The 12,309-nt window shown below is 39.7% G+C and overlaps 1 protein-coding gene across 1 annotated transcript in view; it reads left to right on the top strand.

Moving 5' to 3' along the window:
* Window positions 1-12,309, top strand: part of C10H12orf56 (chromosome 10 C12orf56 homolog) — a 78,709-nt gene that overhangs the window by 33,914 nt on the left and 32,486 nt on the right. The window contains exons 4-5 of the mRNA XM_012782380.2: window positions 5,298-5,706; window positions 10,734-10,807. Coding sequence (XP_012637834.2) covers window positions 5,298-5,706; window positions 10,734-10,807 — 483 coding nt within the window. The remainder of the gene's footprint in view (window positions 1-5,297; window positions 5,707-10,733; window positions 10,808-12,309) is intronic.

The raw sequence follows: 12,309 nt of genomic DNA, 5'->3' as shown, positions 1-12,309 counted from the left end.
AGTCACTGAATTTGAAGATAGATGAATAGAAATTATCCAATCTGAACAACAGAGAGAACAAAGATTGAAGAAAAAAATGAATAAGATCTCAGAGAACTTTGTGATACTATGAAAAGATCTAATATTTATGTCTTCAGAGTCTCAGAAGGAGAGGAGAAAAAGTGTAGTACAGGAAATATATTTAAAGGAATAATGACCAAAAAAATCTCCAAATTTGGCAAAAGACATGAACTTACAGATTCAAGAGACTCAGTGAACCTCAAACAAGATAAAATCACCCAGACACATCCTTATCAGACTGCTGAAAATAATAAAGGAAATTAAGGCTGGGAGCAGTGGCTCACACCTGTAATCCTAGCACTTTGGGAGGCTAAGGCAGGAAGATCACTTAAGGTCAGGAGTTCAAGACCAGCCTGAGCAAGAGTAAGACCCCCATATCTACAGAAAACAGAAGAATTAGCTCGGTGGAGAAGCATGCATCTATAGTTCCAGCTACTCAGGGGGCTGAGGCAGGAGGATCGCTTGAGCCCAGGAGTTCAAGGCTGCAGTGAGCTGTGATTGTGGCACTGTACTCCAGCCTGGACAACAGAGCAAGATGCTGTTTCTAAAAAAAAAAAAAAAAAAAAAATCCTAAATAAAATAACGTTTAACTGAATCTAATAGTATATTAAAAACATGATTAAGAAAGATTTATCCCAGAAAGGTGTAGATGATTCCTCGTCACAAAGTCTATTGTAATTGATTACATTAACAGATGAAAGGAGAAAAATCATATGATTTTCTCAATTGGTAAAATAAAGCACTTAATGAAATCCAGTATCATGATAAAAAGTCAAAGCAAACTAGGAATGGAAGAGAAATTCCTTAATGTGGTAAAGTTTATATAACAAAATCTACAGCAAAGATGATACTTATTAGAGAAAAATCTATATGTATTCTCCTTAAGATAGGGAATAAGGATGGCCACTCTCACTGTTGCTATTTAACATAAAACTGACAGTTCCGGACAATTCAATAAAGAACGAAAAAGAAATATGTTGTATTTGTATTTAAGAAAAAAATATAGAAATGTCATTTTCTGCACACCATTATGACCATCTACTTAGAAAAGCAAACAGAATGAACAAACAAATTCTTTCATTCTTTATTAACTGAATCCCAATTTTGTTTGGGATGGCAATGTGCTCAGTTTAAAACATCTATTATACCTTCTTTGATATTCTTGCAACTAGAGATGTCCATATGACAAGTCCTGTGCAATGAGCTGTAAGCAGAAATTATGTGAATTTTATGTATATTGGGTTGTCTACATTTTAAGACAGACTACCCCAGGAGCACTCTCTAAATATGGCAAAGATAGGTCATGTGACATATGATTTTATGCCATGAGAAAACAGAAATGTACATAAACATGGATTTCTTCATATAAGGTGCTTTCAATATTTACTTCAGACATGAATATCTTGTCTTTCCCAGATAGTAGCTCTAGCCCCAGAGACAAAATAATTTCAACATTCATGATCTAAACTCTGTGAGGACAGAGACTCATTCTTTCTTACTTCTATGTCCCTAGTGTCTACACCAGTGCAGTAGGCACTGTATTTGTTCAGTGGTAACTAGTGAAAATGTGTGGCGACCCTATCCCAGTAGTGTGTGTTGAAAACCACAGAGGACCCCTACAGAAACCTTGGTTAGCCCATGTAATCTCCTCCCACAACATCAAGTTGCCTTGGTTCCACCTGTGATGGCTTTATGCCAGAGCACATTAGGACACACCCAATAGGGCTGACTCTAAGATATCAGACAATCTTAGCACAGGTATCAGCTGTCTTCTGCACTAATGATGGAAGAGTGCTGTTTTTCTACTTCAGCTACTCTCTTTCCCAAGCCTCCACTGCAAGCCAATCCTGTGTCAACAGAGCAACTTAAAGAAACAAGAAAGTAGGCCAGGCATGGTGGCTCACACTTGTAATCTCACCACTTTGGCAGGCTGAGGCAGGAAGATTGCTTGAGCCCAGGAGTTTGAACTTACAGCGAGCTTTGATTGTACCACTGCACTCCAGCCTGGGTGACAGAGCGAGACCATCTCAAACAAAAAAAAAAAAAGAAAGAAAAGAAGAAAGTATACTGACAAGGGCAGAAATCAATGAAATAAATAATAGAAACAACTACAAGAACAATATAGAAGATAGACACTTGCATCTCCCCTCCCTTCCTTCCTTCCTTCCTTCCTTCCTTCCTTCCTTCCTTCCTTCCTTCCTTCCTTCCTTCCTTCCTTCCTTCCTTCCTTCCTTCCTTCCTTCCTTCCCCACTACCTTCTTTGACAACTATAAGTTACTTTTTTTTTCTTTTTCTAATTATTACCAATAATTATAAACAACTTGGGCAGGCATGGGGATATTTTTTCTTTTATATATACCACATCTCCATAATATCAGGGCAGTCAGTGTGCTGTATACAAAAATTCAGAAAATGAGGAATAAGTAATCATTTAGTGAAAGGACAAGGTTTTAGGTGGAATCCAGCCACTATACTCATGCCAAGTATTCTCCAAGAAGTTATTAATAGATGCTATTTGCTTACTTGAGGGCATGTTCTTAAACCCTACTTTGGAGCTCCACATCCTGGATACAACATTGAGTATTTACGGTATTACCTAAGAGAAGGTGTTTTGTGACAACTTCATAACTGCCATATAGATATTAAGTTAAAAACGGTTGCTTCCTGAATTTCAAACAAGTAATATTCAGTTCCAGCCAGATATTTTTGTTTTTTTAATTAATCTATTAGTATTGCAAGTTTATTGAATTCATAAACAGGATTCGCCTGGGCTTCTTTTAAATAGTAAACTCTTTTACATAATTTTTTTCTTTTTTTTTTTAATTTATATTTTTTTCTTTCTTTTTCGTTTTTGTAACCCCTAGTGATTTACCAATAGAATCCTTTACATAATTTAAGTGACTATCAAACATTCACATATATTTGGGGTAGACTATTGGAGTGTGACAGGAAAACTTTAAAAGTGTTAGGAACCATAGCCAAATTTAAATTAGAATCAGTTAAATTTATTAGAAACAAAGCCAAAGCATCTCAAAATATCAATTACTGTTACCAAAAGTTCAGTACTTGTCCCTGAGGCCGAATCAGTGAGAACAAAGAATAGGGACAAGTGGTTTGAGGAAAGGGAAAAAGAAGTATATTAACTTGCAGACAAATGAGGAGGGCAACAGACTAACATCTCAAAAGACCACCATCCTGTCTAAAAAACAGGGCTTTTTAAAGGGAGGGTTTCTGCAGTAGGGCTCAGGCCTATTTGACCAGTGTCACATGTGGTAGCTTCAGGCTATTGTTGCTTAATGACAATTGGTGTTTTTGGTCTTGGGCCATCTCAACCCTATCTATCTCTTGTGACTATGATCTTGTGATCCTTACCCAGATAGTTCTGTTTTTAAGATAATAGAGAGCAAACAACAAAGAACATATTTCTGCCCCTTTGATCTCTGGCCACAGGTCAGTTTTTTTGAACTTTGAACTCTGAAACCATTGGTGTCAAGGTTCAGTCACTGGCAGTACAAATTTCATTGAATCAGTTCAAGAGGGGGATGATTTCAAAAGCCCTGGTCTCAGGAGAAGATTAAACTTTCATCCTGTCTCCTGAAATGTATAAAACCAAACTATAACCCAACCATGGGTAGACCACTTGCTAGAGGCTTCTTGGGCGTAGCTCTCCGGGCCATCCGTGCTCACATATATTCAGCTCAGAATAAAGCTCTTGACATTATTTTACAGAGTTTGGGTTCTTTTCGGTTGACAATCGTTTCAAAGTTACTTCCCTTATAGGGTTAAAACAGTGGGGATTTCCTTATGACTGGCTCAGGTGGACTGGAATCTCCTAGTTTTTCTGGAAAACTGGGCTTCAAAGTTCAGTTTGATTGCTGGCCCTTTGCACAAGTGACTCCTTTCTGTTTTAGTCTGGTCTGCTGGGGCCTAGGCCCAAAACAGCAGCCTCCGTGAACTTTAACAAAGGTCAGATAACCACTAAGTGGCAGAGCTAGGGTTGGAATTGAGATCTTATCCTACTCTGCAACTTCTTAGATTCTCCAGCTTGCTTCTTTGTGCAGCAGAGTGGAGAAACGTTGGGGTGAGGTGGAGAGGACAGGGAAGGAAAAGGAATGGGACATAGTACTTTTTCTGAAAAAATTGCTGATGCTATTGGGATAATATTTAGAACATCAGAAGAGTAGTAGCAAGAGGTGAATTGAAAAACACTGAGATAGTATAGGAGGAGGTGGACTTTGGCTACCTGCCTGAGCCTTGAGCCACAGCTTAAGTCTGCTTACAATACTGAACAGAAGCTTTGAGGATGATTCACACTCAGCTTCAACAGAAGATAGCTCTGCTTTCTTTAACAGGACTGGACAACCTTTGGAGCAGGGGTCCATCGGCCCCCATCAAAGCCAGCACAGACTGGTTACTGCCTGGGTGAAGCCCAAAGCTAACCATTCAGAGTCCTTTTGTCTCATTTTAATGCTAAAAGTCATGGCTAAGGGTGGAGGTTTAACATGCTAAGGAGACATGCAATGTATGAAGAAACATGAGCGAAGGATGGGGCAACTGCCCACAAAACTCTGCCTCTACATGCTATGATTTCTATGCTGGCATCAAACTTTCTCTCTCTACCCTTTAAAAGTTCCCCAGCCCTTTGTTGGGAGAGCCAGTTGCTCCTTAAACAGCACTATTTCCCTTTCGTTGGAGCAATCCCCACCCCACAGCTTTGCCTATATAAATTCCTTTTTTTCATCTCGTGCCAATTTCTATTGACTTGGGGACCAAGAACCCTGGGGTTGGTAACAACAGTATTTTTTAAAAATCTCTCTTTATATCTCCATTTGAATAAGTCTTTTCTTTATAGGACCCATTAGTAATGCACAATAAAAGGACAAACAGGCCTCAAAACTAGAATGAAAAAGTCCTTTCAGTGGGAATACTGGGGCTCCGTGAAAGGACAGGCACAATGCTTTCAATATAAAACATGCCTCTTTGTATGACGTTGGGCAGTATGTTATTTCTGAAAGCAGAAAAGTCTACTAAAAGATTGCTGTATCCTATCTCCTTAGTCAGTGGGTAATAAACAGCCAGTGAGGTTAAATCACTCCCTTCTCTTAAGCAAGCGTTCCTTCTGCTTGAAAACATTTCCTTTCAGAGACTTAAACTGTTGCAACTGGGCCATCAGGTTCTCTTTGTTCCTTACTGTTAAATTCTGAATATCATGTTTAATGCTAAATTCTACCTGACAGGTACCACCAGGAGAGCAGCACGCCGTCCAAGGACTCTACTCTCTGTCCTTCTTCAGACATCAAGAAGCTGTCCCTTCAAGGCCAAGGTGCCTTTCGACCCCTACCTTCTCCCTCCAGGAGGAGCTGTCATTCCGTACCAGCTACTGGCCAGGCTGTCAGCGAGCCGTCTTGCACAGCAAACACAAAAGAACCCCAGGGACTTCCAGATCACAAAGACTCTCCAAGTGAAATTCCTTTTAAGAGCAATGGGAACGGAAATGAGTCTTACTTAGGAAATTCCTTCCTAGCTTCCTCTTTGCAGAGCAACTCAAACTTAGAGAAAAAGGAGTCGGAACTTCACTTGTATGTTATTTCCACAACCTCATCAATATTTCTGCACTTAAAAAGTTCATGGAAAAATTATATTATAGTAAGTGTCCTCATAAGTTAACCTTGACTTGAATATATATATATTTTTAAGGGCAAACATGCCATCCCTGCTCTACTTCCCATTTTGGAAACTTAGCCTTGGAATTTAATAATATTGTGAAAGATGAAATGCACTGGACAGTTAAGGAGATGATTTTATTCAGGCTGTTGCAATAGGGAAAATGCTCATAAATGAAGAGTGTCTTACAGACAAGGAGAAGAACCTGGGATTTCAAAGAGGCAGATTAACAAGGTAGTCATCAGTGGGTCACCTGGGAGTCATCAGTGGGTCACCTGGGAGACATGAGGAAGGAGGGACATAGGTCTTATCTTGGAATATTTGTGAGCAAGTGGTCTTTTGCAGTTGTCCATGGTGTCCCAAACCTCAGATAAAGTTCAGTTATCTCGCTAATGTTTCTGTATTTCTTAGCTTCACCAATGAAAGTATAATAGGTTAAAGGGAGTCACTGTCGTAAGATCAGATAGTTTCATCTGGAGATTACTAGTCTAAGTCCCTTATTTAATAAATGAGGATACTGAAGCAAGCACACAATATTTAAGCAACTTACTCAAGATTATGTAGAACCCTTAGGGGCAGGATCCAAACTCACAGTTAGGGATCTTTTTATCATACCAGGATCAGTTTAAAAAAATAAGTAATATATTAAAAGAATATTGTAATCCTTTTGAGTTATCTTCAGTGATATGTAGTTTTTGCTGTTGATCTTTTATAAGGATGGAAGGGAAGCTTTCCATAACTAGCTCCATTTTGCTTCTGTGGTAATATTCTTTCAGTTAAAAGCTTCTGCTTAGCTCTGCACAGAGGTTAGAAGAAAGGTGACAACCGTCCCTGTTCCAAAACAACTCCCAAGGAGATAAGGAAAACATATATATGAGCAACAATGCTATGTTAAAGATTTTTAGGAATATCCTGACCTTCCTCCCTCAAAGTTAACTGACCAAGAGCAAAGAAGTTTTACAGCCTCCTCTGACCCTCACAGATGCCCAGGTGTCTGAAGTCCTTGGTTACCTCTTGCAACTCAACCCTCCTTCCTCTTCTCTTCAGATGAAAAGGAGCCTAAAGTTCATACTTAAAGATGGTTCTTTGAGACAGTAGTCTGCCATCTTCTCGATTTGCAGGCTTTCTTTTCTAGCCCCAGCACGTTGCCTCTCAAGGTATTTGCTGTCCCATAGTGAGTGGCATGAGCATGACCTTGATTACACTTTCCACATAATATACATTAATGAATATGAAAGACTATTTAACTCGGAAGAAACTAAGAAACAGAGCTTTTATTATTATTTTTTTCTCTCTTTTTTTTTTTGAGACAGAGTCTCACTTTGTTGCCCAGACTAGAGTGAGTGCCGTGGCGTCAGCCTAGCTCACAGCAACCTCAAACTCCTGGGCTCAAGCAATCCTCCTGCCTCAGCCTCCCGAGTAGCTGGGACTACAGGCATGTGCCACCATGCCCGGCTAATTTTTTCTATATATTAGTTGGCCAATTAATTTCTTTCTATTTTTAGTAGAGACGGGGTCTTGCTCTTGTTCAGGCTGGTTTCAAACTCCTGACCTCGAGCAATCCGCCCGCCTCGGCCTCCCAGAGTGCTGGGATTACAGGTGTGAGCCACCGCGCCTGGCCCAGAGTTTTTATAAATGGCTAAAAATTGTAAAAGATTATAAGGTGACTCATTTTTTTTTCTCTCATAGCACAATTCAGAAGACTTCAAATATTTAAAAATCCTCTCTAAATTTTTAGACAGTTTTCTTCAAATTAAAAATGTAGGTGGGGCGAGGTGGCTCACACCTGTAATCCTAGCTCTCTGGGAGGCCAAGGTGGGTGGATTGCTTGAGGTCAGGAGACTGAAACCAAGAGCGACACCCCGTTTCTACTATAAATTGAAAGAAATTAATTGTCCAACTAATATATATAGAAAAAAATTAACGGGGCATGGTGGCGCATGCCTGTAGTCCCAGCTACTTGGAAGTCTGAGGCAGGAGGATCGCTTGAGCCCAGGAGTTTGAGGTTGCTGTGAGCTAGGCTGATGCCACGGCACTCATTCTAGCCTGGGCAACAAAGTGAGACCCTGTCTCAAAAAAAAAACAAAAAGTAAAACAAATCATAAATAAAGGAAAACCCTAGCCTATTAAAAAAGATCTCAGCCTGGGCAACCTAGCAAGACTCTATCTCTACAAAAAAAATTATAAATTATCCAGGCATGTTGACGCATGCCTATAGTCCCAGCTACTTGGGAGGCTGAGGCAGGAGGATCGCTTAAGGCCAGGAGTTTAAAGTTGTAATGAGCTATGAATGGGCTATACACTCCATCCTGGGTGATGGAGCAAGACCCTGACTCTAAAAAATAAATTTAAAAAAAAACCAACAACCCCTTCCCCAACCCATATTTCATATATTCAAATAGAAAAGCCAAAACTTAATTGACTTTTTTAAAAAATCTATGTATTTTATTCAAAATAACAGTTTATGCTTTCCCGAATTGACCATCTTCAAATTTTAGTACTACTTTTTATTTTTAATTTTATTTATTTATTTATTTATTTATTTATTTATTTATTTATTTGAGACAGAGTCTCACTTTGTTGCCTAGGCTAGAGTGAGTGCCGTGGCGTCAGCCTAGTTCATAGCAACCTCAATCTCTTGGGCTCAAGAGATCTCCTGCCTCAGCCTCCCGAGTAGCTGGGACTACAGGCATGCGCCACCATGCCCGGCTAATTTTTTGTATATGTATTTTTAGTTGGTCAATTAATGTCTTTCTACTTTTAGTAGAGAAGGGGTCTCACTCAGGCTGGTTTTGAACTTCTGACCTTGAACAATCCGCCTACCTCCTCCTCCCAGAGTGCTAGGATTACAGGCGTGAGCCACTGCACCCGGCGGAGTTTTAGTACTACTTTTTAATTCCGCCAAGCAGAGGAATGGTTGGTGCAAGTCAGATTGTCCAACTCATTACCTTAAAGTTATATATGGTCCTTCCAATAATAAATGCAATAGCAATAACTAACGTGAGCTGTGTGTGGGGGCTCACACCTGTAAATGGTAGGCCAGAGGATTGCTTGAGGCCAGGAGTTTGAGACTGGCCTGGGCAATACCTCAAGACCCCCATCTCTGAAGATTGAAAAAAAAAAAATTAAAAAATGTTCTATCCCTTGAAAGATGGAAAATGAAATAAACAGCTATTTCACATGTAAATGATAAATCAAGTTAGCATTCATTCTAGTAAGAATATTAATTCAAAATAAGCTCTTTAAAGTGGTGACTTTTTTGTGACACTGTTGAATTCTTTTATCGGGTTGGTCACCTTCGGTTAGTCTTGGCGATATGTTGATAAGTTTTAGGAAATTGAAAAAAAATCATGTCCTAAGTCAGTGAGACTTATCTTGGGTAAACTGGTCTCTTGTGCCTTAAGATCCAGAGTGGCACTTCATGTTGCAGCAGAGAAATGTGACTGAGAAAAGGAATCTCTCTGTTCTGTTAGCTAAAATTAACTCAAACCATCCAAATAGAAATGATTAGTACGCATCCTGATTTTAAGCATTTCCAAAGAGTTGAGACTCCTTCAGTAGCCCATTTTATCTGTAACTTTCACCAAAAATAATTACATCTGGGTGATTTAGCATCTCAAATTCAATAAAGAAGAAATGTGGTAATTCTTTGCCCTGTATATGTTGTGAAGATAGCTGCTAAAAAAGCTAAATAATTAAGAGATACCCCAAAATAAAATTCTAGATTTAAAGAGATCATAAACATTTGGAGAGGGAACAAAGGGTGGCTTTTTTTTTTTATTTTTAATGTATAATAATGACAAAAGTAGTAAGAAAAAGCACACACTTCCCTTTTTACCATCTGTCCACTACCCTGCTCTGATATTAAGAATAAGACAGGGTTAAGCTTGTTGGGAGTTGCAAATCAGCAACATTTCAGAAATTCCTTCTGACCTGTATGTTAAGCCTCAACATAAATGAAAGATTATTTAGAGACGTTACTGAACATTACATGTCTGTTTTGAGGACCCAGAATAAATGGGAAATGGCAACACTAAAGATTTAAGGAAAAAATAACTCTATTAATAAGGGAATAGTTAACAAAAGTATTGTATATCTATGCTGTGGAATATGAGGCAATCATTATACAGATTGAAGTAAATCTATATATACAGACATGAAAAACTGCCCACCATATACTAAGTGAAAAAAACTTAAGTTCCAGATTATATATGTGATATAATTTATCTAGGATTAAGTATACATATTATAAAAACATATCATATAATATATAAATACTATAAATGTATATGTTATAATTAATATGTCTTTAAATGCCTGAAAGGACAAAAAACAAACTGATAATAGTCAGATACTTTGAATAGTGGGAAGGGGTAGGGAAAAAGAACTTTCATCTTTTACTTTATGCATTTCTGTATTGTTTGATTTTGACAAATAATTTTATAATGAGCAAATGCTATGTTTAAAACTTTTTAAAAACTAGATAAGGGGTGGGCACGGTGGCTCATGCCTGTAATCTTAGCACTCTGGGAGGCCGAGGTGGGAGGATTGCTTGAGCTCAGGAGTTCAAGACCAGTCTGATCAAGAGTGAGACCCCCGTCTCTACTATAAATAGAAAGAAATTAGGCAAAACAACTGAAAATAGAAAAAATTAGCTGCGCATGGTGGTGCATGCCTGTAGTCCCAGCTACTTGGGAGGCTGAGGCAGGAGGATTGCTTGAGCCCAGGAGTTTGAAGTTGCTGTGAGCTAGGCTGATGCCATGGCACTCTAGCCTGGGCAACAGAATGAGACTTTGTCTCAAAAAAAAAAAAAAAAAAAAAAAAGAAGCCCCAAAAATACTAGATAAGGAAAAAATTCTCTGTAGTGTTATCAAACACTGGAGTTATATAAACAAATCATGTACTACAGAAAGGATTAAACAACTGATATATGATGTTGACTAAAGGTAGGGGGAATTGATTTTCAGTAAACAAAAATTCCAACAATATCCACTTTTTTCCTCTTTCAGAAAGCTACTCTTTTACAAGATCCCCTATATGCTAGTGAGTTCAATCCTGCTACTGGAAGTCAAAAGCCATATAGGTAAGGAGTGATGAAATGAAAAGAATTGCATGGGGGATTTTTCTCTCCTGTGTCTCTCCTAACTCTGTGTTGTGTGTGTGGCTGACCATCACACGTACGCCTTTGCCTTAACTGTCTGTCCTGAGTTTGAGGTCTGCAAACACAAGTATCCACTGACATCTTATGTATGTCTCACAGGAACTTTAAGTCAGCATATTCGAAAGAGAACTCAGCAGCTTCCTTCTGGAATCTGACCTTCCTCTTGTGTTTCTAACACAAGGAATGATGTCATTGTATCCCCAGATCACCTAGGCTGGCATTCTGGATGTCACTCTTACCTCTTCTCTCCCCTTTACCAGCCAATCATCATGTGATTTATTGCACCTCTAGTGTATCTGCATAACACCCACTTCTTTCCACTGCCACTCTCTTAGGCCCAATTATCTCTGTTCTGAGGTTCCACAGTCTTGTCTTTTCTTTTCTTTTTTTCTTTTCTTTTTGAGGCAGAGTCTCACCACTTTGTTGTCCAGGCTAGAGTGAGTGCCGTGGCGTCAGCCTAGCTCACAGCAACCTCAAACTCCTGGGCTCAAGCAATCCTGCTGCCTCAGCCTCCCGAGTAGCTGGGACTACAGGCATGCACCACCATGCCTGGCTAATTTTTTTTTTTCTATATATATTATTTGGCCAATTAATTTCTTTCTATTTATAGTAGAGACGGGGGTCTCGCTCTTGCTCAGGTTGGTTTCGAACTCCTGAGCTCAAACGATCCGCCCACCTCGGCCTCCCAGAGAGCTAGGATTACAGGCATGAGCCACCGCGCCCGGCCCACAGTATTTTCCTAGCTCGTCTCTCTGACTTCACTCTTGCCTCTCTCCAGCCCATTCTCCATTACAACAGAGGAGTCTTTCCCAAGCACGAATCTGATCTGTAACTCCTCCCTGAAGCCCTTTGAATAGCTTCCTTCCCGTTGCCCTTAAGTGAAAGCCTAAATTCTAACCGACAGCTTATGAAGATGCTCATGATGTCTCTTTATTTTTCTATCTTCAACTATTCCTCCTCACTCCTGCCCTAAGCCCCTGCTCCAAATTAACTCGAAGTTCTCAGAAAGCTCCCTGTTCTTTTCTCTCTGGGCCCTAATGTGATGGCTCCTCTTCTGGAACTCTCCTCTCTACTCTTCTTCCCCTTCCTGGATCCTTTCAACTCATCAAATCTTAGCTTATCTATACTTTTCTCTAAAGATCTTTTTCAGGGCGGGCATGGTGGCTCACACCTGTAATTCTAGCATTCTGGGAGGCAGAGGCAGGAGGATTGCTTGAGCTCTGGAGTTCCAAACCAGCCTGAGCAAGAGTGAGACTCCCTCTGCACTAAAAATAGAAAAAATTAGCTGGGAGTGGTGGTGCATGTCTGTAGTCCCAACTACTCAGGAGGCTGTGGCAGGAGGATCACTTGAGCCCAGGAGTTTGAGGTTGCTGTGAGCTGGGCGGATGCCACGACACTTTAGCTCAGGTGACAGAGCAAGACTT

This window comes from Microcebus murinus, chromosome 10, assembly GCF_040939455.1.
Source record: "Microcebus murinus isolate Inina chromosome 10, M.murinus_Inina_mat1.0, whole genome shotgun sequence".
NCBI lineage: Eukaryota > Metazoa > Chordata > Mammalia > Primates > Cheirogaleidae > Microcebus > Microcebus murinus.
Note: the sequence above shows the minus strand (reverse complement) of the source record. Positions and strands in the feature narration are given on the sequence as shown.